The 24,919-nt window shown below is 50.8% G+C and overlaps 9 protein-coding genes across 9 annotated transcripts; 3 read left to right on the top strand and 6 right to left on the bottom strand.

Moving 5' to 3' along the window:
- Positions 1-30: 30 nt before the first annotated feature.
- On the bottom strand, positions 31-2,350 carry BDV14DRAFT_166010 (triacylglycerol lipase family protein). Its single transcript, XM_073767410.1, has 2 exons — positions 1,069-2,350; positions 31-1,011 (listed from the first exon to the last, which is right to left on the bottom strand). The coding sequence occupies exons 1-2, from the start codon at positions 1,906-1,908 to the stop codon at positions 121-123; spliced, it is 1,731 nt and encodes a 576-aa protein (XP_073631926.1). The 5' UTR covers positions 1,909-2,350; the 3' UTR covers positions 31-120.
- Positions 2,351-2,690: 340 nt separating this feature from the next.
- BDV14DRAFT_116022 (60S ribosomal protein uL6) lies at positions 2,691-4,049 on the bottom strand. Its single transcript, XM_073765779.1, has 5 exons — positions 3,900-4,049; positions 3,627-3,674; positions 3,272-3,527; positions 2,926-3,103; positions 2,691-2,869 (listed from the first exon to the last, which is right to left on the bottom strand). The coding sequence occupies exons 1-5, from the start codon at positions 3,943-3,945 to the stop codon at positions 2,819-2,821; spliced, it is 579 nt and encodes a 192-aa protein (XP_073631925.1). The 5' UTR covers positions 3,946-4,049; the 3' UTR covers positions 2,691-2,818.
- A 158-nt stretch (positions 4,050-4,207) lies between these two features.
- On the bottom strand, positions 4,208-5,726 carry BDV14DRAFT_165990 (glutaredoxin). Its single transcript, XM_073767409.1, has 3 exons — positions 5,284-5,726; positions 4,772-5,219; positions 4,208-4,708 (listed from the first exon to the last, which is right to left on the bottom strand). Exons 1-3 carry the CDS (start codon positions 5,356-5,358, stop codon positions 4,395-4,397), a joined length of 837 nt encoding a protein of 278 aa, XP_073631924.1. The 5' UTR covers positions 5,359-5,726; the 3' UTR covers positions 4,208-4,394.
- A 218-nt stretch (positions 5,727-5,944) lies between these two features.
- BDV14DRAFT_115951 (uncharacterized protein) lies at positions 5,945-9,441 on the bottom strand. The gene is made up of 2 exons (XM_073765778.1): positions 7,237-9,441; positions 5,945-7,174 (listed from the first exon to the last, which is right to left on the bottom strand). Exons 1-2 carry the CDS (start codon positions 9,077-9,079, stop codon positions 6,273-6,275), a joined length of 2,745 nt encoding a protein of 914 aa, XP_073631923.1. The 5' UTR covers positions 9,080-9,441; the 3' UTR covers positions 5,945-6,272.
- A 1,407-nt stretch (positions 9,442-10,848) lies between these two features.
- On the top strand, positions 10,849-15,114 carry BDV14DRAFT_115941 (uncharacterized protein). Its single transcript, XM_073765777.1, has 4 exons — positions 10,849-11,285; positions 11,398-13,015; positions 13,078-13,191; positions 13,244-15,114. The coding sequence occupies exons 1-4, from the start codon at positions 11,001-11,003 to the stop codon at positions 15,019-15,021; spliced, it is 3,795 nt and encodes a 1,264-aa protein (XP_073631922.1). The 5' UTR covers positions 10,849-11,000; the 3' UTR covers positions 15,022-15,114.
- A 146-nt stretch (positions 15,115-15,260) lies between these two features.
- On the top strand, positions 15,261-17,639 carry BDV14DRAFT_165984 (RXT2 domain-containing protein). Its single transcript, XM_073767408.1, has 4 exons — positions 15,261-15,579; positions 15,645-15,766; positions 15,878-16,031; positions 16,099-17,639. The coding sequence occupies exons 1-4, from the start codon at positions 15,507-15,509 to the stop codon at positions 17,319-17,321; spliced, it is 1,572 nt and encodes a 523-aa protein (XP_073631921.1). The 5' UTR covers positions 15,261-15,506; the 3' UTR covers positions 17,322-17,639.
- BDV14DRAFT_165982 (bifunctional phosphatidyl-N-methylethanolamine N-methyltransferase/phosphatidyl-N-dimethylethanolamine N-methyltransferase) lies at positions 17,603-18,983 on the bottom strand. Its single transcript, XM_073767407.1, has 5 exons — positions 18,836-18,983; positions 18,739-18,778; positions 18,617-18,633; positions 18,120-18,546; positions 17,603-18,037 (listed from the first exon to the last, which is right to left on the bottom strand). The coding sequence occupies exons 1-5, from the start codon at positions 18,882-18,884 to the stop codon at positions 17,962-17,964; spliced, it is 609 nt and encodes a 202-aa protein (XP_073631920.1). The 5' UTR covers positions 18,885-18,983; the 3' UTR covers positions 17,603-17,961.
- Positions 18,984-19,132: 149 nt separating this feature from the next.
- rgsC (putative intermediate filament protein (Mdm1)) lies at positions 19,133-23,277 on the top strand. The gene is made up of 2 exons (XM_073765775.1): positions 19,133-21,900; positions 21,949-23,277. Exons 1-2 carry the CDS (start codon positions 19,263-19,265, stop codon positions 22,992-22,994), a joined length of 3,684 nt encoding a protein of 1,227 aa, XP_073631919.1. The 5' UTR covers positions 19,133-19,262; the 3' UTR covers positions 22,995-23,277.
- A 549-nt stretch (positions 23,278-23,826) lies between these two features.
- On the bottom strand, positions 23,827-24,651 carry BDV14DRAFT_115888 (uncharacterized protein). Its single transcript, XM_073765776.1, has one exon. It carries the CDS (start codon positions 24,477-24,479, stop codon positions 23,907-23,909), a length of 573 nt encoding a protein of 190 aa, XP_073631918.1. The 5' UTR covers positions 24,480-24,651; the 3' UTR covers positions 23,827-23,906.
- Positions 24,652-24,919: the final 268 nt, after the last annotated feature.

The following is a 24,919-nucleotide window of genomic DNA, read 5'->3' as shown; positions in this document are numbered from 1 at the left end:
AACTAATCGAATAAAATAATATCTTGAAATTATCATACTTTGTCCATGAACTATCTGTAATGTGAGGGTACATGGTAAACTGAGAAAGAGTTATGCCCTTAACTTTTCGGTACAGAATTCTCACGCATATAGCTGATCAGGACTCGTCAGTGTAATAGTCGGGTCGGTAGCCCTTGCCTGCGAAAGGTCAATGGTGGGTGTTCTGCGCGGCCTTGTAGCGCCATCACCCGGCTGTATTGCTGTAGATGAGCCGTCTGAGCGTTCTGATGCTGACTCTGCGGAGTCCCCTAATCCTCCCGACGCCACCGACCCTCCTGATGCTGCTGACCCTGATCGATCTAGCGAACCTGCTAAACTTCCCGACGGCTCCTCGCCCGGGCTGTGAGATACAAGTGGTTTGCGACGACGAATAAACTGGTAGCCCCTGTCGAGTTCAATCTCTATGACGCATCGGACTTTCAGTGCGGACACGGCGGGCCAAACACCCTGTTCTCCTTTTCGGACCCAATGAGCTAAAGTGGCTTGTTCTGGTTTGTCGAAAAGTTTAGGGAAGTCGCTGAGTCTCAAGTCTGGTACAAGAGTAAGTTGTGATCCTGGGACTGATTCCTCGATGAGGATCCTTGTTAACCAGGTTGGCAAGAGGCCGAGATATTTGAGTTGAAAAAGACGGTGTCTTATTTCGAGAGCAATCAGGCGCGCCGTCGGACGGAGGATGTTCCAGCTACCTGATGTTGGCCTGGTTTCGAGGAAGTTGGTATCTGAACGAAGGAAAGGTATAATGTATGGTCGGGCTTGGGATATGATAAAGTGGTTTACGTTGAACAGTTCGGCAATCCTGGAGAGAGGAGATTCGCCCTCTTTGTATTCAGCGCGGCGCCGAGATTTATAGACGGGGTCTTCGCTCAGTGGCCAGGGAACAATGGATCCGGTTTCATCTTTGCAAAATATTGTCACCGGAGGATAGAGAGAGCTGTTGGAAGCATTGGAAGCGACGGCTGCGGACCATATTACCTATGCAATACCGGTCAGAAAATCGCAGGTGAATTCATGACTTCAAGTAAAACGTACCACATTTGGAGCGGTCAAATAATTGAGGAGGTTCGGTGTTCCGCTTTGACTTGTTGTCGGAATTGTGATATTCAAAATGCGTTTCGACCGAGCATAAGCCTCTTCGAATGTGAGGTCACCCAGATTGGTGCGAGCACAATCTTGCAGAACCTCCGCCTCAAGGAAGTAGCCTTTTTGAAAGTACCGTTTGGTGCGTCGAAGCAGCGTCATGAACCCACCATTTGACCTGAGACTTGTTGGGAGCACCCACCGGCCGAACCAAGAGGACGGCTGGGCTTCATTTTCTGAGCGATTAAACGCAGAAAGATCAATCCCTCCGTTGTCTATAATATCCAACAACTCATCCTCATGGTGAACGCCAACCAATGCCGCCATGAGAGCCCCTGACTCCGTCCCCGTAATGATGCGAGGCAAGAGGCCTTGCAGATAAAGGGCCTTGATAACACCGAGATGGCAGAGACCGAACATCGAACCACCCTGCAAAAGTAAAGTGGTTCTTCCAAATGCCTGGCGCGTATCGTGCAGCAGCTCAACCTTCATTTGGGAATTGAACCCACTCGGATGTACTGGGTCAGTCGGAAGCGCAGTTATATGCTGGATGCAAAGGGCCACCCGTGTGATGTAGTCGTCAATTAGCGACTTCGTACCCGCATTGGCACGCAAGGTGAGCTTTGGTGAAGTGATATTGCCAAGATTGCGGACGAGACCTGATCGGAGCAAACTGACCATGGTGAGGATATCATCTTCATCTTGAGCTCTTGTCAGAGCCGTCAGCCGGCCCATGATAAGGCGAGAATCATACTTCGTGCTCGACGGGTTTTGTCGCCTGCCCGCTGCCATGTCAGCTGCCTTGAGATTGTAGTCATTGTAATGCGATAATAGATGAAGGGAATTACCATAGATCCAAGCTTAAATGCTCGTCTAACTGGAGTGCGGCATGCTCCCAAGATTGGAAGTCTGGTGCAATTACCATGTCATGACGTAGTTTAGCCCGGGGCGATTTACTCCTCCACCATGTGAACAGTCTCTATAATTAAGTCAGAATGAGATTGTCTGGTGGGTGGGCGGCTTACTTCTTTCCAGTAGAGCGCCACATCCAGCAACATGCTGAGGAGGGCGTAAAGCGCGCTGTAGAGATGCATGGAGGGCGACAGGAAAGCAACAAAAGATCAAAACCGCTGAAAGTCTTGCCTCCGCATAAGATCAAAAAGAACGGGGCTCCTTAAGAGGTCTAGTCGGAAGAGGAACAAAACAGAGTCACTGATGACCAGTGATGTAAGTACTACTTCTATGGTCAACAGCAAGGACAGAGACCTGACAAGAGAGGTGGTTGAGGGCTTTTGACTCGTACAGTGTCAGGCCATCTGGAATTCGGTCAATTTCACATGCTTCGAGTTGGTTGGTAATGGTGACCCAGGGTGTGCAACAGAGGTCATGGGGATGGGGATGTGGAGGAGAGAAGGTGGGAGTGGGCGGCGGGTTGCGCATTGGCATCACAAGCAAATTGTCCGGAGATCAATTATCTCCGACTGCAACTACAAGACTTATATTGTGGACCGCAAATAAGCAAGACCCCAGGAACTGAAAATTGCTTTTGCTCTACCACCTGTCCAGACAAAGAAAAAGGGCATATATGCATTTCATGGTCTTGAATTTTTAGAATTTCATTTCGCTCTGCTTCCTGGTGCAAGTTGGCGAAAATAAAAGGAATCTCCAGACACCCAAACTACCCACCGAGCGGACATTACATCTATTCCTCAACGATGTTACCCTTCTCAGACACGTACAGACCGTCAAGGAACTATTTCGCACTGTTAGTTGTAGGCCCCACCTGGCGGATTCAAGAGGTCGCCTCACCTTTCGGATATCCTTGTTTCGGACTCTGCAGATCTGCTGGATGTCGGCGGCGCTCTGGGAAACGGCCTCCAGGGAGTTACCGGAGAGCTGGAGCTCATCCTTGACGTTGGGGGAGGTCTGGATGTCGACACCGGGCTGGCAGACAACACGGCGGACGTACTTCTCACCCAAGAAGTTACTAAAAACCAATTAGCATGATAATCCATAGTATTCTCCCGAGCCGAATAGGACGCGTTTGCGCATTTCAAGAATCGAGTAACAATATATCCCCACTACCCGAGCCTTAGACGCGCGCGCACAAAGTCCCATTCGGTCGGTCGGTCGGTCGGTCGCGGGAGTTGCATACCGGATCTCAACATCAAACTGGCCAGTCTCGGCGTTCTTCTCAATGTTCACGTTGATGGGAAAATGAGCGTAGACGTAGCGCATCTTGTACTTGAAGCCCTTGGTGACTCCGATGATGAGGTTGTTGATGATGGTGCGGACGGTACGGAGGGTAGCGACACCCTTGCGAGAGCCGTGGTGCATCTCAATAGAGATGACCTCCTTCGAGGGGCGGCCGAAGGTGACGGCGATGTGGGAGAGGTCCTTGGTGAGCTTGCCTGTTAAGAATTAATTGTCAATGCCGCTCGATCAAGGCTGCCAATATCGTCCCAACGGAGTCGAATTTGGCTGCGAATTGTGATCGGAATTTTGCATACCTCGGGGTCCCTCAACGGTCACGATTCTCGAACGAATGTGAACCTTCACTAATAGAGAAATTCGAATTAGTTCCAGGTCGATGATATGACTGTAAACAGCATCCCCCAAGCCCAGCAAAAAAAATTCCAGCTCTTGAAGTCGATGTCGCATTCCCTGAAGCCTTCGTAGCACTGGATTTCTCGCAGTGCACCCAAGCACCTCCCAATCCATAACACCTCGAGCCTCCCACCTCCAACTCAAAGTACAACAAGAAACCAGGGTCGCAAGCTCACCATTGTCGGGAATCGGCAGCGTTTCCTCGGAGTGAATGTACCGCATCTTGACTGCTGCGTGGGATTAGAATGTCCGAGGGGGCAGGTTGTCGATGTCGTCGAGCAGTCGGGTCGTCGAGAAGATCGAAAGTCAGTCGGCGCACACAATCTTTCCCGGTGGTGGAGCGAAATCACGAATCACGGGGTTGTGCGTCGCTTAGCACCGCTTTGAGTTTAGCGCCGCCGTCTAGGGTTCCTCTCCGACCAACTATACAGACTAGAGCCCTGCGAATGCGATTTTGCATGTTTAATAGAGTCGATTAATAGTCGAGCACTCAATTATTGTTATACAATATACTACCATGAATCGTTCTTGAATATATACAGAAGAAGGAAAATAAGGATAACCACCCGTCCTGTCGAGTACCTTCCCCTCCGCGCCAAGACCAGCGATACAAGGCTGGAATCGACAAGGTAGACGGGTGGGAGAACATTATCGTTGTCCAGCCACAGTGTTCAATCCCTGGTGTCTTCAAACCGCTCAACCTTTTGAAGCCACTGGCCACCTAGGCTCTTCAGTCTCGTCGCCAATTCATCATGGTCATCCAGCGCAGCGATGTCATCTCCCCCGCCGATACTCCTTCCGTTCACTAAGACATTAGGAACAGTGTGACGACCGGTGTTCTCCCCAAGGAGCGATTGTAGACGAGGTCCAAGCGGGTGCTGGTCAAGTTCCACCACAAAGGGTGCCGGTGTAATCGAGTATTTACCCAAAAGGATAGCCTTCGCCTTTTTGCTGAAGGGGCAGTAGGATTTGGAGAAGATAATAACTGTAATGCATCAGTCAGCGAGCTTTCGGAGACGGTGCAGCTGACTATCAAAAGTGAACTTACTTGGTGATCGCTTGAGGATATCATTGAGCTCGGCCTTTGTCTCTGCCAGCTCAGTTTCAGCTTGTTTTTGCTTCTTCGCTTCGTCATCTTCTTCCTTCCAAGGTGCAGCCTCAGCTCCAATCTCATCCTCGGACTCCTCTGTACCTTTCTCCTTGGGTACAGTCATCTTCGTCCGACCCGCAATAGGAATCTCCTCCGTATCCTGCTCGACAGAGACCTGGAGTGGCTGCAGGGGCTCGAGTTGCGCCTTCGGAATAGCCGGTTCTTCCTTGTCATCGCTACTCTCAACGTATGTATACTCTTCGCTCAAGCGAGACCCAGACTGTTCCTTCTCCGCATGCGTTACGTGTCCCGGTACCTTTGCGTTCGCTGTGCCTGCCTTCTCTGCGTTTATTGCGGCCACCGTTGATTGGTAGAATTTCTGGTTCCGGACGCTTTGGCTTTCGCTCTGTTGTGCTTGAGTGTTAGCTTATATAGAAAAGGTAATGGGGAGACTAGAAGATGTCTAGTACCGAATAATGTAGGTATAATATGAGCACGACCACCGCGGTAGCGGCCAGGAACTTGATGCGCCGCTGCGAGAACATGTCGAGGATTCCGTCGTTGAGAAGAGAAATCAGGCTATTTTCGAGTCGAGATTATGCTATGTCGTTAAAGATACTGTCAAATATGTTCATGAACGAATGTAAGAGGTATGTGTTCGGTGCATGAATTCAGGGTCTTCTGAGGTCAATAATGCGCTGATAGCGGGTCAGGTCATAGGGGCGGCTTTGGTAGGACTCGAGATCGAACATTGGGCGAGTTGCGCAAGGGTCAGGGCGCAAGGTAGGTTGAAAAACAAGAGCCAGAGCTAAAGGATTAGCGCTAGACTCAAAGAAAGGGAGATAAATAATAAGGGCAAGGTTGTTGCGAAAGGTCTGGTCGTTTGGAGGTCCCTGAGTGCTGAGTCCTGACGCGTGGGGGAGGAACAAAAGAACCCCGAGGCGGACCGTGGCCCCGTAGCACGCCTGCACCCACGCCAGATACCAGCATGCCCGGCCAATGGTCGCCTGTCGCTGTTATTACCCTGGTCTCTGCAGCATAAAATGTAGTGTTACTAGACGCCACTGCGTTCCATATTCTGCCAATTAGTGTTCGTTGTTGATGTACAGCAAATTTTGGTTAAACTTTTGTCTATTATGAATTAGATTAGGAAATGTCTATGCTATGGGTATGGGGTGGTAATCAATGGTATCATGATCGAAACAGAAAATCAGTAACAAGATCTGGGATATAAAGGGCTGATGGGGTATATGAATGCAGGAAAATCAACTCCGTGCAAAGGCAGAAGGGAGCAACCGCGGAACCGGCAGCGGTCAAGCTCGACAGATCAAATAACCAGGACACCGACACATGTAATGCTAGTCAAGGCAATGGCGTATAGTCATATATTCACTCCCTCAAGCCATGACTTCTTTTGTTCACTTTTGCTGATTCCTCTTAGGGACTGCAGAGCCCTACTTTAGACCGCAATCATGTTGCCCGTGCGAGAACCGAGCGTTGCTTTGCGTTTGCCTTGAACGAGAGTCATCCAATCCTCCCATTCTTTGGCGATCTCCATCAGAACGTTGCCCATGACCGTGGCCGAAGCCATCAATCCGTGACCTTCGCCTTCGAGCACACGGACCTCGCAGCGCCGCATGGTTTGACCTAACCAGCGGACATTGTCAACCGGAACACGAGTGTCTCGACTCCCGTGGTGAATCACAACATTTCGAGTGATGTCGACATATCGGAACCCAATCGGTTGATGACGCTCTAGACAAACCAACAAGTCTACGGCTGGATTCGCGTGGGTTGTCGCCAGCTCCCAGATTTTATGTGTCAGTCGGTTATCATAGTCCTGTTGGCGTTCACGTTCCTCGGAGTCAAGAGCGGTATGAGTGGTTATGACTTCGGTCTTCCCATCATGGCCTCCTTGAGCATCGCGAACAGCTTGAATATTCTCCATCGACTTGATGCCGGTCTTTTCAGATTGTTGTTTGACATCGAGTGAGACCGGCTGGGCGCCATCTTTCACGGTGGCACGGCGCTTGCTTCGCTTTGGGGATTTAGGTAGGCTGGATGTAAGACTCGAACTAGTAGCACTCATGAAGCTTGAATTCGCGATTTTCAGGAACGAGGTTGGCAAAGCGCGAAGGAATCGATGAGAGACAGGCACCGCGTTGTTCGGTACAGGATTTTTGTATGACCCAATGTTGGAAAGCTGAGATGGGGGAATCCATGGCGCCAACAGATGGATACGACCGCGAATATGCTGCGGTATTCTCAAGGCAGTGGCAAGCGCATATATAGATCCCGCTGAGTGGGCTAGAATAGAGAATTTGGTGACTTTGAGATGGTTACAGACAATTGCGACATCATCTAAAAGTATCGATTAGCGTCCATGTCCTCCAAGACCGACAAAATGCTAGAAAGGAGCTTACCAGGCCAGCTGAGAGGAGTCCCAGCATCCGTCACGTAGGGGCCACTCTCACCAACACCAGGCCGATCCAGAGTCACAAGCCGAAGGCCCAGGGAGCGTGCAAGCTCGTCATAAAATGCCATCAAATACCGCGTAAGTCCCATCCCGAGGCAGCAAAGCACCATGTGGCCCTTTGTATCCCCAACTTCTGAGAAAGCAATTACGCGGCCGCTCGTAGGGTGGCGCACTCTTTGTGTTAATTTCGATGAAGTGACATATTCAGAAACTGCAAAATCAACGGAGTCTGCGCTTGAGGGTCTTTCCTCACCCACAACTGAGGCTCGATTGAGAGAGATGGGATTAGATGGAGAACGTTTATGAAGTCTGGGCGCCTGCTGAGACTCCACAGAACGCCTGTTGCGCAGCTTCTCCATCGGATCAGGTCGATCAAAGGACTGTCTGGCTGCGAAGGATTGTGATGATACAATAGTCGGTCTCGGCGCGATCTGAGGGCTATTGCGAGGAAACGATCGGCTCCTGCCTGTCAGGACGGCTGGAGAAGGAGCGCTTTCGTCAATGATTAACTCATGCTGAACAATACTGCCGCCAGTACCGCTTCGAGCTCGAGATGGTGGTGCTGTTGAAGATTCAGTTACCGGCTGTTGCGGTGGTGATGGAGTGTTCGGGGTATTATCAGTTTCAAGCTCGCTTTTAATTCTCTGCTGTTGGTCTTTTAGCTCTTGGATCCTCTTTGTCACCTGCTCAGTTTCATTGCCAACCCCCGCAACTCCACTATCAGTTTTCATATCTCTGCTAGATTTGCTGGCCTTGCTAGCAGTGGATGAGTAACGGCTATGACGTCCAGCTTTCCGATGCTTGGGACTTGAGGAGTAACCATGTCGCAATGATGACTCCCGCGCTGGTATAATTCTTCCACTTCCAATTCCGCCCGGCGTACTGGGTGCGCTGTCTTGGTTACTTTGCAACGAGGGGCGTTCCATCCCTGTAGTGTCGCTGACAGTATCCTCCCAAGTCGCATCCATAACGAACTGAGTAGGTTTCCCTTCTTCAACAACGTCTGCCATGGAATGAAGAGAACGTAAGCTAGCCCTACTGCGAGGAACGTTATGCCGCAAGCTGTCGGTGTAGCTGTTCGTTTTTCGCAATCTGTCAGACTGTCTGTCCTTCTCGCCTGCCAATTCGCGCGACGACTTTCTGAAAAGGCTCTTCAAGCTTTTCTTGGAGCTCGTCGAATGGATACTGGCTGCCGTTGGAGCTCGCTGGGGACCAGGTTCAGCAGTAATGGTACCAAAAGCGGGGTCCTCGAACGTGGCTCTATATGAGTTGAACGAGCACTGCGAGGTGGGTCTTCCAGGCGATGTAGGTCGCTCCGGGTTGAATATAAACTTGGGCGATTTGGGGGACTTTGGGGGCTTTGGAGAAGGCGGCGCCCGTGCCATGCGGATAGTTGGGGACGCTGCGGCATCATCTGGGTGTAAGAAAGGACTATGCGGCGACTCTTCGACCAGATGCTGGGAGCCGTAAGTCACGCCGAACCCTTGTTGACTGGGCGGACGTTCATCGGGTACGTCGAGGTTCTCCGGGGGGAAGTAGACCGGTGATGCGGGATCAGTTTCGGAGTCGATTCGAGGGACGTTCAGGTCGAAATGCGATTGTACGGGTACGGAAATTGCCGAGAGGGACGATATGAGGGAGGTGATAACCTCAGGCGAGGTTGGGTCGGCTGTTGTAGAATGATTGCTGGTCTGCGGGCGTGAGCGGTCGTTTTTGCGGCGCCTTGCGAGGAGTGCAGACTGGATAGGGGCATCCATGGTCGCGGAATGTTGCTGCTCCGCGCGATCCATGGCGAATTGGCGACTATTGACCGGGACTAGTATACTTCAGGCCTCCCAGAATGTTTCCTCTCCACCACCTCGAGCCACTGGGCAGTCACCGAGGACGATATATGCGAGAGGCAATAGCGCGAACTTGCATGATCCAGTGAAGAGCACGAATCGAAGGGGGAAAGCGACTAGCTCAACGGCCGAGATCAATAATGAATTATTGACGCTGCCGCGCGTGCCAGTCAGGTTGAGTGTCGAGAGTGAACTTAATCTGGAACCTTGTAAGAACCCAGGGCGCCAAAAAATGTTCCTTGCACCGGGATCCTTGCCAGGGTCTAGAGAAACGGGTGGGACTGCAGCGCAGATCTAGACAGGCGAAAGTCGCATGGAAAGAAAAAAGAAGGTAAAAGAAAGGGACAAGAAAAGCAAGAAGAGATCGGTAGTCGCCAATAGAGCAGACAAATAATGAGTGGTGGAGGGAGGGTAGTTATGTCCCAAAAAAGGAGCCGCCGGGATGGAGTAAAGATAGGCGCAGGAGATAGAACTCAGTGAGGGGCAAGAGGCAAAGATTTAGAGAATGTCAGGAAGTGAAAATCGAGGAGAGATAAGAGAGGGAAAGCAGGCTCATAAGGTGTGATGGGATGCGCCTGTGAGTCTGTGACTCGGGGAGTCGACACCCCCTTGGAAGAGACTTGAGTGAGTAGTCTATCCCTTGGTTGCCGCGGAGGGTCGACCTTGAGAATCCCTAAAAGACCCCAATGCTCGAATCAACAATGGTCCTGTGCTTCACCTGCCCCACCGATCTTTTCCAAGTTCCAACCAGCTGAACTACAGCACAATTGAGCTTTTCCTCCTGCTGCCCTGCACGGTCTGCTCTCCACAAGGTTCGCAGATCCAAATTTGAGGGCGTGCCATTTGTCTTAACTCCCGCGCGCGTCTTTCCAATCAGCCCGCAGAACAACCGCAGTCTCCCGGGTCTGCAAACGACAGTCAAGCCAATCTGGTGACAGTCAAACGGATCTTTTGACTGAAAGGATTGGGCCTGTTGGTCGGGGAGGAGTCGTTGTTTCGTGTTGGTTCAATGTCTCAGACGTGTGCCGATAGTTAGACTTCTCTCCCGCTGCCGTGATCGGACTATCCTTAGTGTCGATTTGAGCTTATATGCCTCGTGCGTGGAGTAAAGCTTCGATGGAAGACTACTGCAGCCTTCGTACTAGTCTATGCACGTTTGACCTTTTGATTTCGCCCGTTTGTCTGTAAGGGCACTGCAATTATTGCCAGGATTCTGTTGTATTTGATGTAATGTTGCATACTTATCTCATCTCTTCCAGGTTCAGACTGTCAGGGTCCAGATTGCCAAATCCTGGAAGGTGGCTCAAATGCTCAATGCCATGCATTATCATTAACTTGACATATTGGTAAAGAAATACTACAACGAGCAATGTAAGGCTAATAGTATATAAAGGTACTCAATTCATGGATCCTAACGAGGAGGACAAAGAACGTAGATAGTAGTCGTTGGAGGCTCTTAAAACATATAATTGAGCGGTAGTCGGTTGTATGTAATTGTAACTGGGCTCTCCAGGGTTACGCAACTCTTTATATTTTGTCCTGTGTAGAATCCCCAAAGCTGCCGTATGACAGTAAATCTGCTGGACAGTGTCATCTGAGATTTCAATGCTGGGGACAGAAGATATACTACTCGAGAGGGCGGGCTGTCTATCTCCGACTCGATGCCCGGCTTGGCAAAACACTTGTCCGCTGCAGCTCATTTGAACACCACTGCACAAGCCCCGCGCCCTTCCACGACTGTTACAACGGCAATTGCACCTGACGGAGCTCCTATACGGCCATTAGACTACCCAACTTGCGCTCATCGCCCAACATTGTTGTCTCGAGATATGCGGTGACCGACGGCTGCGCACAGCGATCCTAGTCCGCGATGGACGCCTACCCCCAACCTTATGTCGCCAACAACCTCCCATTCGTCCTGCTTTGCGGCCTCGAAATCGACAGCGATCAGTTAAAACCGAGAACAGAGGAACCAGCATATCCGCTTCTGGAAGAGAATGGCATATTGATAGAGTCGGATTTCCCACCCTTGGATGGTTCACTTGCGGAGGAGCTGCGGGGTGTCTTCCTCCGCGAGGATGCATCGCATGCTGCTCGAGAAGATGCCTCTGCAGAGGAGCAAAAGGCTGAATACAAGATAAAATCTGTTGGACGGGTATGCTTTACCTTGCGTTTGTCTACGTTCAGTAGCCTTGGTGATCGGTTGCTTCGAGCCCTACATCAATGCCGCTGGGCCGTTGTAGATCAATCTGCTGATGCTTCTATAGGCCTATAGACTCCCCGCGCGCAAAGCCAATCCTCCGCCTGCGTCCTCGCCGACAAGTCCGACAGGAAACCAAGGCCATGGTCACTCGCCTGGGTCTTCAGTGGTTCTTCATTCGCCTATCTCTCCTTTGACGCCAAGCTCGCCAACGTTCCCCGACGGAATCATGACGCCTCTATGGGCTGCGAAACACCAGGACTTGGTTCCTGCTGCAGTGATTAATTTCTTCCCATTCTGTCTCGACTCGACCATGAGCTCGCTGCGCGACAATCAGTTGAAAATAGAAATCAATGGGCTGAAGAAACAGTGGTCTTCTTCCGGTTACAAGACCCGTTTCATTGTCGTGCTCCTTCCAGAGGAAGCGAATGGGCCTAATTATGGGGACATTGATGATCGTCTCATGGGTATCCGGAGAGCAACTAGCCTGGAGCAGAAATCCGTATTTATCCTACCACCGGATGTGAACTCTGAAGAGTTGAAGGAGTTTACAAGGTCTCTTTTGTCGCTTTTACAGCCTTCGGTGGTGGAATACTACAGGGATCTTTCAAAGCACGCCCGGAGAAAACGCAATAGAAGCACCATACCACCCCCGACGGCGCCACCGACCAGTGGAACTTCACAAACATTATCACTTCAAGGTTGGAATACCCGGTATGAATTTAAGATGGGAGTCTTTGCAGAATTCCGGCAGGAAATAGACGCGGCTCTCAAGAATTACGAGAGTGCTTACGAAACTCTATTCGGCCAAGAGGTATTTGAAAACATTGCGGGCTGGGACCCGAAGTTCAATGACGCTCGTTTACTAGCGGATGCGCTTGCCATACGAATAATTCGCTGCTTATTATTCACGGCGCATACGACGCCTGCAGTAAGGTCTTGGGTAAATCATAGGGGTCGCATACAAGATATCGTGAACAGACGCGGAAAAGGCACGAGAAACTACGGATGGGAAGCATGGGAAGCTAGATGGTCATCGGTGATGGCACAACTCATTCACCAAGCGAAAATACCGCAATTGACGTCAATTGGGATTTCGCAAGACCAGTTCAACGAGCACAACTCAATATTCGTTCCGCGCGAGAAGAACCTCCCTCCAGGAACCGAGATAGCACCGTGGGAGCAATTACATCACGAGGGATACTGGCTATACCGTTCGGCGAAACATACAATGTATCGGCGAGCTTTGGCGAAGCAGATTCCTCCAGAAGATCGGATACCGCCAGGCCAGTCACCTGCATCACAGATAGCGAGTAAGGCTTACCTCTACGACACCTACCTTGCTCCCGAAACCCACATTGAGGCACCACAAAACGGGAGCGGCGGGTTCAAACATTCCGCGCTGATTCTAGATGCTCTGAAAGCGGCATTGGTGGAGTACTCCAAGCGAAACCAAGTGAGGATGACGGAGAGTCTCAGCCTAGAGATTGCAGAAGAATATATGCGTACAGAATCGTGGCAAGAGGCACATGCAATACTTTGCCCAATATGGCCGACTCTCAGTTGGCGGAAGTCTGGGTGGTGGCACCTCATGGAAAAATTTGCCTGGGCTCTGAGAGAATGTGCCCTACGGGTCCAAGATGGCGAAACAATCTTAAGAGTCGACTGGGAATTACTCAACTGGGGTATGATTTATTGCTCTCTTCCTGCGGGTTCTCGCCTTCATCTCTTGCTCACGATTTTCTAGCTTTCTCACCTCGATCTGACTGGCAATACGACATTCATCGAAGCCTAACAGAACTTCCACCAGAAAAGCCAAAGCCATCCATAGTGGTAAAGGCGGAAGATTCTGCACCAAGTAGTAAGTAGTATCTGGACTTCGCGAGGCAGTGGCTAACATCTTCGCTCTCTAGTCTCAGCGACATTTGTTTTTCAGAAAGCTGAGGGCAATGTTGGTGAACCATTACAGGGCCAGCTCGTGCTACGCTCCTGCGCTCAAAGGTCGTCAGCTCCTATCAGGTTGGCGGAACTGAAACTAGCGTTCGAAGGCTGTCTTCGCCCGATTCGGCTACAATCAGACCAGAATATACATGCCGATACAACGACACCATGCATGATCTCATCTCCTTCTCTGCGTGATCCAAGCGCAACTTCTGACTCTTCGGTTATTCAATCACCCACAAGCGGGTTGACTGCACTGGCTGGGATCGCAGACCTGACGATTGGGCCGTCCCAAACAAAGGTGTATGATCTGACTTGCATCCCCCGAGAAGCAGGAGAGTCCCGTTTGGCCTCGGTGACGCTGCTGGTTTCAGAGGAGAAATTTGACCTTACATGTGTCATTACGGACCTCGCCCAACAAGAAGCACCATGGTGGCAGAAGACCGGCAAAGGGCCAGCTCAAAGGCGGGTCGGCAAAGGGCGGGATATCACGCGCTGCAAGATCCTACCTAAGCCGCCCAAAATCCGATTGACTGTCCCGAATCTCGCAGAAATATACTATACAGATGAACGTATTGTGCTCAATCTTTTAATTGACAATCAAGAAGATGAGGCGACTGATGTTGTTGTCGAGACTCGACTGTTTGGCAGTCCTGAGTCTTCAGCCAAGATATCTTGGCTCGACGACGAGGACTCATCAGCCGCTTCTTCCAGCTCTGGATCTGATACTCCAACAGAAGAAGCATCTCATTTCGTTAAACGGTCAATTGGAGTCATCGAACGATCTACCCAGCGCGAACTCCCCCTCGTCCTTTCGAACACTGAAAACAATTTCGAATACGAGCTCGAAATATCCGCAGTGTACAACCTCGTCTCTGATGTCCAAACGCCGATAATTGCCACCACACGATTGGCGTTGTCTATAATCCGACCTTTCGAAGCGAATTATGAGTTACTACCTCGACTCAATCCTTCACCATGGCCAGACTTCTTCACGGTAGATGATGACTTGACGGGCTCGCAACAGGATCAGAAGCCAGGAGGTTTACAGCAAAGGTGGTGTCTCGATACGAAGGTCGTTTCTTTTGCTCGCGAGCCCTTTGTCATCGAGAAGATGTCAATCGCCATGCTCAATCTGGGTGGTGGTGGTGTCTCAGAGATCGGCCCCGAGACACTTGTCAGCCCTGAAGTCCCAGAGATTCGTCCCGAAGAGCTTCGGCAGTCAAAGTTCACCTTGGACGTTCAGAAGGTTATCTTGGGCGACCGACGACCGACATCCCTCAATCTAGCTCTGGAGATCGAGTGGCGAAGAATTGACGGCAACGCAAATGGTTCATCCACCGCAAGCAGCAGCTTGACAAAGACCAGACTTGAGATCCCGCGCTTTGTGATACCAGCTGGCGAACCTCGCGTTCTTGCTTCGGTTATCTCATCACAGACACTTTCCGGGCTGATACACATGGAATACACCTTGGAGAATCCGTCACTGCATTTTCTCACCTTCAATTTGACCATGGAAGCTAGCGAGCATTTTGCTTTCAGCGGCCCAAAGACCATGGTGGTTCAGCTAGCGCCTGTTAGCCGACACACTGTTCGTTACAATCTACTGGCCTCCAAGAGAGGCTTATGGATCCAGCCTCAGCTTCTTGTCGTGGATACCTATTTCAACAAGTCTTTACGGGTGCTTCCCACGGAGGACATGCGATCGGACAAGAAAGGCATCCTGGTATGGGTCGATGCGGATGATTAGCGATGTACATTAGCATGATGACTCAGTTGGCCTTGTACTAATCTCAGCATGTGATGTCCGAATGAATAGATATACATGGTAACGAATACGAAGATTAAAAGTCAAACATCATGCTGCTCCGTACATTCACTCAGACGATATTGTGCCTGAGGCCTACAAGATTAGTTGCCTGAGTTTTCTTATCAGCTCCCGAACAGGCTTAGCTAACCCGGCGATCGGCATGGCGCCCGCAGCATTCCCGTTCAGTTAGGCGGAGAGAGAGACTGCCTACGACTGCAACTGTTGAGGGAGTCTCTATCTCGTCTTTACCTCTCTCCGTTCGTCATTTGAGTTCGTTCGCTGCTTCGGCTTTAATCGCGACTATATCCCATCTCAAGTCTCTCTCAGGCCAAGTTTGATACCTTTGCAATCCTTCGTTCATCCGATTCTTCACCCCCGGCGCCTACTCCGTACACTTCGCTCTGTCCCGGCACACAAACAAAGCCATGGCGGCGCAAGCGGCCTTGATCGCCGATACCATTGTGGGCATGAAAAGAGCCCTTCGCAATGAGAGTGATAGTGGGTTTCAATATTTCCACATAAGGCTGTGCCATTTCCCGCGCACTCTCTCTGACTAGCTTCAGATTCCGGACCCGATGAGCCAATTGCACAACCGACGAATAGAGGTAACAAGCTTCGGGGAAATGCAAGATACGTAAAAGAGGGTGCTATGGGATATGTGCATGCGGAGGGACTATATAAACAGGTATTTCTTGCTTACCCATTCTGTGATTCGACTGGGCTGCACGGTTGCCGGCGCGAGACGGCGCTGGGTTCCAATCGCAAACCACTGACCAGCATCTAACTTTCTCTATAGAAAGTTGACCATGCCGGGTATACTCGTTATGTCCTCAATCACAACCCTGTACGCTACGACTCGGAAGGCGACGAACTTGACGATGACGACGAAGACTCTGAAGCAGACGCGGCCGTGGCGGAAGAGAATCCATTCTCTGAGATCGCTTTGGAACGTGAGTTGATCTTCTGAGCAGCGTGAAATGATTCAATGGACTTTTCTGACATGCTTCGGCTTTTTAGATTTTCTCTGCCCGTTGAAACACCCTTCCGAACTTCCCACCCATCCTTCGTTGTCGCACGCGTATACGTCCAAAGCTCTTTTACACATGACACAGGCCATCGAGACCAAGTTACGCCAGGAGCGGGCTTTGTTATGGAGAGCAAGAAATCTACACCGGCAATTCCTTGGTGACGGGCCCTGGGCGCCATGCGGCTTATTTGAGACATCTGAAGATCGGGTTATCTTCGAGCCTCAAATAGCTAGCAACGGGCGCAGCTCCCCACTGCAACAACACGATACAAGCGGTGTAAATGGCTCGGTCAGTGAATTGCTGGGTTTTGACACTAGCGATGGGGGGTTCAACCTCGTTTCATCTGCAGCGCCCTCAAAAGAGGTTGGAACACCACATCTTGAGAGCAGCAAACCTGCCGATGCGGCGAATGATGTTGAAATGACCGTCGAATCAAATGAGCGAACAGTAAATGGGCCTCTGAATTTTGATGTTCATCAACCGAAAGAGCCGAAGTTTGAAGAGGTTGATACGGCTGTCGGAGATCTCCCGCACCACTCTGAAGCTCGAGATGACGGCATTCAAATAAATGGCAATAAACAAGAAAAATCACCTGCCGATCAAGATCGGATACTTGATACGGATGGTACGGCGGCTAAGAAGACGAAAGAACGAAGCGCCAACTCTGACGGCCAACACAATGCCGGCGGGGATGAGGATGAGGATATTGATATGGAGAATGGGCTGTCACCAGAACCTCCCAGGCGTATGACCACCAGGGCTCAAACCAACGCAGGTCAGCCGCAGACCGACTCTCGGGGAGTTTCCCCTTCCGCTTCAAGTGACACCCTCGACTCTCTCCCAACACCCCATCCGCTCTACCTGGTTCCCGATTCAGTCCGACCGGACGCTAACAATGGCTTGCCGCCCAACGAAGCCGAAGACACCCGTCGGCTCCTCTGGTCGTACGTTCAGAAACAGGAAGAAACAGTTCGCGGCTTTGAACACATGCTCGAGACGCTTCTACGAGCATTACGAATGAAGGAAGACGTATTTGAATGGTGCAAGGCCGAGGGTCATGTAGGCGAGATGAGCGATGGAGAGGATTGGTATGATCGTGAGAAATGGGGTCTTGCTGAGGGAGAAGATCTCAAGAAGGGTGCAGACGAGGACGAGATTGAGACGGTTGAGGAGAGCCGGTCGAATAAACGAGGCCGAGGCCGTCGTGCTTAAGCTTGTTTCCCAGGCTTTGTTCTCCGATCTCTCTTCTCAGGCACTTGTGCAGCGTCGTTTGTATTGATTCATAGCATGGAGTTGGCGGTTCTTTCTACTCTCAGTCTTGTTTGGCTAAGACGTGTTCCATTTGGGTCAGATGCCCCCGTGCGGGCCTTGTCCAATGGCCTCTTGATGAAGTCTCGATATGTCAGAAATCTTGTGGGAATTATATAGGAGTCTTTGGTCTCTAAGCTTTCGTACGGAATGATATCCACAATTGGCATTTTCATTATGGCCATGAGCCGTGATGCGAAATAAATATCAATTGAAATTATACTTTTAGGCTCCTTTTCTCAGTCATACATCGATTACCTCCGCATGTGCCTATGTTCTGATACTCTGCTGTTGCGAGGCACATTATGCCTCATTCACTTCGTCTTGCTCAAACTCCTTCGTCACCAACTCACGATGTTGAATAGCATTCTGCCCCGTATATTGCATACTCTGCACTTATCTCAGCTCAGCTCAGCTGCTCACCACTCAACTCAAGCATCATTGACCATGTTTGAATTATGCACCGCGTGATTTCTCACCGTACCCAAGATGTTGAAATCGATTTTCTGCCATCGATGCGCAGGAATGCGGTGCGACAGGCAATCTACTGCTTCTTGCCGCCCTGCTTCGATTTGGCACGCTCGCGCTCGCGCTTTGCGTAGATCTCGGCAGTGAAGGGGCTATATGAGGCACGCAGTGGTTAGCTGTCTACCTGTCTCCAACCCAACTCAAGGAGCAATACGGAGGAAGACAAGAACTTACTCCTCCCACTTAAGGGCGAACCAGTACAGCACAAACACCACTGCACTGAGGAGGATACCTGCAACTTTACCCTTGTATAGCGCAAAACCGAGAAAGTTAAGGGTGCTTCCCCAATACATTGGCGACCCGGTAACGTTGAATGGGAACCCGGTGACAGGTGCGTCCATCAGGATGCCAAAGTAGTCACCCAGGTAGGTACCTGTCACGCCGAGCGCATACATACTGGAGAGGACGAGGACGGAGCCCACGGCAAACAGAGTCGCGCCGAGAATGGGTTGGTGCACTGGGGCATAGTAGGGCTGGTCTGCTAGGGCGAGCTGGTAGACGTGGTCGCGTAGGATTCCCAGGGAGAAGATGGTTATTGCGAGGAAGTAGCAGCCGTAGTAGGGGCTACCGAAGATACGGGTTAAGAAATGGTTGCGGTATTCTACGGTGGTTTTAGTCCTTGAGTTTCTCTTGGGTTGAGGTTGTCGCGTTGGGGGTGGGGTGCTATGTACCGGCACGGGCAACGATGCTGGGGGTCGCCAGGCGACGAGGTTAGCATTTTGGTATCCGAGTTGTAGAAAACTGAATGCCATTGACGGTATAAAGAGGTGAAGCTCCCATGGGGCATACTTACTTCCAGAAAATCGGGTTGAAAGCAATGGTCACCAAGGCATCTAAAAGATCGGCGGTTGAGAATCACATGCAAAAAGTAAACAAAGCAAGGAACATACACTTCAGGGTGTCCTGGGAGAAATCGACAAAGTTGGTGAGAGCTGCCATGGTTGTGGTGGTCAAGCTGAAAGGGCTGGAAGGTTGAGAGAGGAGAACAAGAAAGAAGAAGAGGACAGAGTTGTAAAAGGTGGAGAGAAGAGAGTGATGGTGGAGGTTGAGAGTTGCGACTAAAGCAAGCTGGACGAGTGACGTCTTCCGCGAACGGACCCGCCTTCACCGCCTGCTGTTTCCTCCGACCGCCTCGTCATCCTCGTGATCTGCGTCTCCAACTGCCATGCTTTGATAAACGTTAATCCCCAGACTCTTTCCCTATCAGTTAACCAGCTTCTTTCGTCTCCTTCGAGATGCAGACTCGCTTTGCAGCTTTACAGTTTCTACCATCACCATGAAAAGTACCCCGGCTGTAATACAACTGGTGTGGTGACAATGGCCCTGACATTGCGTGACTATGTTTTAGCGGGCGTTGGTGTCTTCATAGCTTGGGGCTTCGCTATACACTGGCTTCCTGTTCTCAGATACCTTGGATATGCCCTAGCCCTTGGGGCCTTCCTTTCGTCAGGCTCTATTTTCGGTCTCGTGCTTCTTACAACACGAAATTCTACATTCTCGAGACTCACCCGCCCCAAGACTTTACCCGTCGCATTTGTCGCACGCCAACACTGGGCGAACGAAGTCCAAGAATACAAGAAACGTTCCGAGTACAATGCAGAGTCTCTTTATCCACATTCGTTTGTTGTGTCTGAAGGCATAGATGAGATCCTGTCCCTAATCACTCGCGACTTCATCTCGTCATGGCACCGCGGTATCAGCTCGAACCCCGCATTCCCGAATGAGGTGGACAAGGTGATACGAACAGCGATTGGGAGGCTACGCGACCGGTTACAGACGGAGGATATTGTTTCCCTACTGGTGTCTCGGATATTTCCCATATTGACTGCGCACCTCAAGGAGTTCGACATCGCAGAACGATCCGTGCGGGGAAAGAACTTGACCCGCAATGTCACCGAATCCGAGGAACTGGACTTGGCCATCGCCGGCAAATACCGAGATGGCCACTTACACCCGGCTGCGGTGCTCTCGCTATCCGATCAAAAAGTGGTGGAACAGGATTACTTGCGCAAGATAACAGTCGGGCTGCTGCCGCAACTGTTCCCTGAGAGTGTTCTCAGTAGTCGCATTGTGTCAGTACTTATCAGAGAGATTGCCTCGTGCGCTGTCTTGTTCCCTCTCGTCTCTGCCATTTCTGATCCAGATACCTGGAATCAGCTGATGGAAGCCTATGGCCGAACCGCTCTTCAGGACCGCAAAACGGTACGCAAGCTTCGCGCTGCTCTAGACGAACATGCTTCTCCCGCACCCAGAGCCAAGCGCGGTCAACCCTTTCCACGTCTCTCACCCAATGATTCTGAGCGGGCCTTTGAGCGATTCGTGAGAACCATTCGGCGTTGCAATAATCTGTCAGACGCTCGGCGGTTCAGAGCTCTTGTAGCCAGCCAGTTGAAACGAGAGTCGACGGTGGAAGGGCAGGACCCAGTCTACCTTCGACGACTCGAAACCGGTAAAAGAGTTCTGGATCAAAAGGTGGCCAAGCTTTCTACCCCCAATACTCGGTTGTCCCACACCGCTGCCGCAGCATCGCACTTTCGCCGCAAGAGCTCATCAGCAGCTCAAGAAGCGTCGCTGGTTGATGTGATGCATGACGCTTCGGGGTTGTCCTACTTCATGGAGTTCATGGACCGTCAACACCTTATGTCTCTTGTGCAATTCTGGATTGTGGTCGATGGATTCCGCAACCCCCTTGAGGATGATTTTGGGGATGAATCATCCCCTAGCTCTAAGACGTGGACCACCGCGGACAGAAATGATATGGCGCTGATCAGTGAAACATACCTCACAAAGCCTGAGCTCAAGGTAGCGGACGAATCTCGTCAGGTCGTAAAGGCTTTTGTCAGCGCAGGAAAGCGTGCCGCCCCGGAGCAGTACCGTAAAGCACGTACGGTGATACTCACTACTCAATCTGCGGTGCTTGAGGAACTGCAAGATGTTTACTACCCGAAATTTAAGCAGTCGGATTTGTACTGGAAATATCTCGCCTTCGATGATACATCTCATAGCGCCACAGCCCCATCACTTTCATCTCAAATAAGCCCTGCAAGCACCACCGAGATCCGGGAAAGGCGGCCACTCCCTCCATTGTTAAGCCGAACAACGTCTCAACCGGGCGCCAAGCCCAAGCAAGATCTCCGCAGGGCCGCTATCTCATCGAATGACGTTCCTAGCATGGGGAAGCTCTTCGACGATGAAGAGCCGTTGCGACGGTCGATGGATTCTGAGCGTTCGGCGCCGCTGTTCGACGATGACTATGATACCGATCCGCTTGCCCAGTCCACTCAGAGTCTAAATCGAGATACCGCCAATGGCGACTCCGAGAATAGTGAGAAGAGAGTTATTGCGAACATGGAGGCGGCTCTGAACGATATCATCACAAACGAACCAAAGAATGGGAGGTCGGCGGAGCTTTCTGCCAGTGATCCAATGCAACAGTCACCGCGTAGTTCGATTGAAATACCAAGGGGCGACATTCGAGGAGAAGATAAATTGAAACCCAGTATTGCCTCTCTAGGACTCCTGGACGGTTCCTCACGCCGCGGGGTGTTTGATGATGATCTTTTCCCTGAGCAACAGAAGTATCTCGAGGATGAGTACGAAGAGCCAGACGGTGTTGACGGCAAGGATTCGGCAGATGAAGTTCATGAAGCTGCACCAGGAGATCTTGGATTGACAGAGGCAATCCAAGCACTCACAAAAGACATCGAGAAGCTTGGCTCGCAAGAGGCAGTGGTCGATACACTGACTCGAAAGGCCGAGCTCACAAACAATACAGCAGAGCTGAGGATTTTGCGAAAGTCAAAACAAAGTATCCAACGCGAACTTCATCGAAAGGACATGCAACGTCAGCAATACATGATCCAGGAGAGCGACAACAGTCTGTATGGCCGGTCGACCGTCCGAATCAAGTCCATCGTGGTGGGCAAAGAGGAGGATGGTCGAGAGTTTGCTATGTGTATGTTTCTCATCTTCTATTTTAGTACCGTCTAGCTAACTTTTGCAGATGTTGTCGAGGTACAACGAAACGCCGGGGAGCAGATGCCCGCAGCATCCTGGGCTGTTGCGCGTAGGTATAGCGAGTTTCACGAGCTTCATCACCAGCTGCGCATGCGGTATCCATCAGTGCGCCAGCTGGAATTTCCTCGCCGGCGTATGGTCATGAAGCTGCAGAAGGAGTTTTTACAGAAACGACGCCTGGCTCTTGAGGCGTACCTCCAGCAGCTGCTTCTTCTGCCAGAAGTATGCAGAAGTCGTGACCTACGAGCATTTCTCTCACAACGGGCGATTATCCCACGCAACGAGACCCCTGGAGTTGGGGAGACCAAAGACCTGGTAACCCGTATCTACAACTCTGTTGCCGACGGTATGGATGACTTCCTCGGCAACTTTGGCGTACTGGACCAACTATCCATCGCCGGGCAGAATCTCATTTCCGCAGCCACCAGCCAACAACAACCCAGCACTCCCTCATCCTCTGCTCCGGCAACAGACACCACCGGTCTTGCCACAGAAGACGCCGTCACAACAGCCGAAGCTGAGGCCGAACTCAACGCGTTTGAAGACCGCGAACTAGAACCATTTATCAAACCCATCTGCGATCTCTTCCTCGAAGCTTTCGAGCTCAACAAGGGCAACAACTGGCTTCGCGGACGGGCAGTCGTTGTTGTCCTCCACCAACTTCTTGGCGGCACAATAGAGCGCAAAGTCCGTGAAGGAGCCCGCTCACTTTTCCGAGACGAACACCTAACCCGCTACCTCACGCTGGCAAGGGACACACTCTGGCCTGGTGGTACCTTCCGAAAGACCAAAGTACGCACAGCCACTGAACGGCTCAAGAGCCGCACCGAAGCGAGTCTCGTGCTTGCGACTCTCGTCCCGGATCTCGCGGGGAATGTAGTTGGACGTGCGAACGCACAGGCTGCGGCAAGGAGAATCTTCGCGACGCTGAATAACCAACGATTGAACGCGCATTTGATCTTTACGCTGTTGGATGAAATTGTCCTCGTTTTGTTTGGCGGCGACAAGATTACCGGACGGGTTCGAGTCTGAGACTCCAACCACATTCCTCCCTTCGTCAACCTCATCTTTTTTCGATTTTCTTTATTCTTTTCTAATGAACATTGAATGAACGACTATAACGAATCGCATGGTTACGACTCTCACGGCGGCAACACTTTTGCAATGCATTTACAGCACTCCTGTATAATTAGACTCTGAATGGGTCAACCCTGTTCTGAAAACCTGAGAACCTGGAACCCCATGTGGGCTTGTGAGACTCTAAATGATGTTTGATTAGCGATGTTCCTAATACATGATATTTCTTTGTCCTTCACCAGCACCCGTCTCGCCTTTTGTAGTTCTTTTTACAGTGAAGAACCTTGCTCCATGCGATTAAGATAGGTCATAACAAAGCGAAATCACAGATTGCAGAGCTGATAATCTCGGTACCGCAGCTTTTACCATCTGCAAAGGCGTTTATCTCGTCCTACCGTATGCGGGCAGGACGTTAGATGGAGAAATGTCCGACAGTTGTAAGACCAAGATTGAGGTTTGAACTTTGGCAATCAGCATGAAGTAAAAGTTTCCCCTCCTTCTTCTCCGATCAATTTCCTTTATGAGCTATAATCATGGGACCTGTCTGTGTCACTTACCTGCGTGGACGTTTGCGTTTGCCGGGGTCTACAAATGTAGCACTCAAGCCGCCTCCATTGAGGAAGCTTACCTACAGAGCGGTACGCCGGAAACCTTTGTTACCGAGAGCTCATCCCTACCGGTTCTATATTTGATAAATCATGGGTGACAGTCGACAGAGGACAAGGGCCCGAGAGAGTGGAGTTGCGCCGGTCATATTTGAAACCCCCGGGCCCTTGCTTTCACTCCTCGGATTCTCTTTCTTTTCTTCTATTTTGGAACCAAGCACCTCGCTGTTGACTCACCTCCCTGTCAACAGAGATACCGAGTTCAAGGGGAGCCTTGCAAGTCTGTTGACAATTGACAATTCGCCATGGACACGAAAGAGGCTCCGCAGAGTCTAGATCTGTATGCTGCGTCTTCAGCCATTGTCCTTCCTCTTCCACCGGTCAAGAACAGCCAGCAAGTCTGGTTTGATTGGGTTCCGCGCAGCTTACCTCGGCGCCATTTTGTTGCGGATGTGGTTATTCGGTTGCTTAGTTTGGTACTGTTTGGGAATGGGGTGATTTGGTATCTTTTTCCCGTGCACGGTGGGTATTTTCTCTTTTCCCTGTGCCAATGCATGCCCTGGCTCAAGGCGTTAAGGGTATCTTTGCTGACAAGGATCCATGTTCCAATCATGTAGGTATCCGGCTTTTCGGCCTCACTACTTCCCCCGTCGATGCCGCTATTCTGGGCCCAGCACTCGGCGGGCGAAACGCAGCTGGTGGATTGAGCCTCCTTGCTATAAGTCTCTATGGACATCGCAAGCTTGCTGCGTCGTTTATTGCGTGCTGGGCTACGTTTTCTGGTTTGATAGACTCGCAGATTGTTGTAGCGCATGGGACGAATTGGCAGCTGCATGTGACGAACATGGTTGTTGCTTGGTTGGTCTCGATTATGGTTTGGATTTGAGGGGTTCTGTGAGGAGGTTATAATGGTGTATAAATTTTTCGGCAGGAGAGTAGGGTTATGTCATGGAAAATATACATTTCTACGTCAAAAGTATTTACCAGCATAGTTACCCCGCAACGTGAAAATATATGAATGCTTCCGCGTCTTTGATTGGCCACTACAATTGCATTTTCTATTAGTCGTACTTCTTAAAATATGCAAATTAAAGCTTGAATTCAGGCAATTCCATTCGTACTGTCACGGCGCGACCCCTGGGAGCGTTCAGAAGCCTAAACCGCTGCACTATCAGCAAAAGACTAGGATGTAGAGCCGAAGGCTCTACACTGCTCTCACATATATATACCTTTATCATTCAGGAATCAGGCAGGAATCAGGTATCTGGTTGTACA

The sequence above is a fragment of the Aspergillus stella-maris genome (genome assembly GCF_047715825.1).
Source record: "Aspergillus stella-maris strain CBS 113639 unplaced genomic scaffold BDV14scaffold_6, whole genome shotgun sequence".
Lineage (NCBI taxonomy): Eukaryota > Fungi > Ascomycota > Eurotiomycetes > Eurotiales > Aspergillaceae > Aspergillus > Aspergillus stella-maris.
Note: the sequence above shows the minus strand (reverse complement) of the source record. Positions and strands in the feature narration are given on the sequence as shown.

Coding starts and splice junctions, on each gene's coding strand:
- BDV14DRAFT_115888 (XM_073765776.1), bottom strand. CDS start 24,479: ATGCAGCTGCCAATTCGTCCCATGCGCTACAACAATCTGCGAGTCTAT.
- BDV14DRAFT_115941 (XM_073765777.1), top strand. CDS start 11,001: ATGGACGCCTACCCCCAACCTTATGTCGCCAACAACCTCCCATTCGTC. Junction 11,286..11,397: donor AGATAAAATCTGTTGGACGG/GTATGCTTTACC, acceptor ATGCTTCTATAG/GCCTATAGACTCCCCGCGCG. Junction 13,192..13,243: donor GGAAGATTCTGCACCAAGTA/GTAAGTAGTATC, acceptor TTCGCTCTCTAG/TCTCAGCGACATTTGTTTTT.
- rgsC (XM_073765775.1), top strand. CDS start 19,263: ATGGCCCTGACATTGCGTGACTATGTTTTAGCGGGCGTTGGTGTCTTC. Junction 21,901..21,948: donor TGGTCGAGAGTTTGCTATGT/GTATGTTTCTCA, acceptor TAACTTTTGCAG/ATGTTGTCGAGGTACAACGA.
- BDV14DRAFT_115951 (XM_073765778.1), bottom strand. CDS start 9,079: ATGGATCGCGCGGAGCAGCAACATTCCGCGACCATGGATGCCCCTATC. Junction 7,175..7,236: donor GACTCCTCTCAGCTGGCCTG/GTAAGCTCCTTT, acceptor CGATACTTTTAG/ATGATGTCGCAATTGTCTGT.
- BDV14DRAFT_165982 (XM_073767407.1), bottom strand. CDS start 18,884: ATGGCAGCTCTCACCAACTTTGTCGATTTCTCCCAGGACACCCTGAAG. Junction 18,779..18,835: donor CTCCCAGGACACCCTGAAGT/GTATGTTCCTTG, acceptor CCGATCTTTTAG/ATGCCTTGGTGACCATTGCT. Junction 18,038..18,119: donor TTCGCCCTTAAGTGGGAGGA/GTAAGTTCTTGT, acceptor TGCCTCATATAG/CCCCTTCACTGCCGAGATCT.
- BDV14DRAFT_165990 (XM_073767409.1), bottom strand. CDS start 5,358: ATGTTCTCGCAGCGGCGCATCAAGTTCCTGGCCGCTACCGCGGTGGTC. Junction 5,220..5,283: donor TATTATACCTACATTATTCG/GTACTAGACATC, acceptor CAAGCACAACAG/AGCGAAAGCCAAAGCGTCCG. Junction 4,709..4,771: donor TATCCTCAAGCGATCACCAA/GTAAGTTCACTT, acceptor GATGCATTACAG/TTATTATCTTCTCCAAATCC.
- BDV14DRAFT_116022 (XM_073765779.1), bottom strand. CDS start 3,945: ATGCGGTACATTCACTCCGAGGAAACGCTGCCGATTCCCGACAATG. Junction 3,675..3,899: donor GCTGCCGATTCCCGACAATG/GTGAGCTTGCGA, acceptor TTTCTCTATTAG/TGAAGGTTCACATTCGTTCG. Junction 2,870..2,925: donor GAAACAAGGATATCCGAAAG/GTGAGGCGACCT, acceptor AGTGCGAAATAG/TTCCTTGACGGTCTGTACGT.
- BDV14DRAFT_166010 (XM_073767410.1), bottom strand. CDS start 1,908: ATGGCAGCGGGCAGGCGACAAAACCCGTCGAGCACGAAGTATGATTCT. Junction 1,012..1,068: donor ATTTGACCGCTCCAAATGTG/GTACGTTTTACT, acceptor GGTATTGCATAG/GTAATATGGTCCGCAGCCGT.
- BDV14DRAFT_165984 (XM_073767408.1), top strand. CDS start 15,507: ATGGCGGCGCAAGCGGCCTTGATCGCCGATACCATTGTGGGCATGAAA. Junction 15,580..15,644: donor CCTTCGCAATGAGAGTGATA/GTGGGTTTCAAT, acceptor GACTAGCTTCAG/ATTCCGGACCCGATGAGCCA. Junction 15,767..15,877: donor CGGAGGGACTATATAAACAG/GTATTTCTTGCT, acceptor CTTTCTCTATAG/AAAGTTGACCATGCCGGGTA.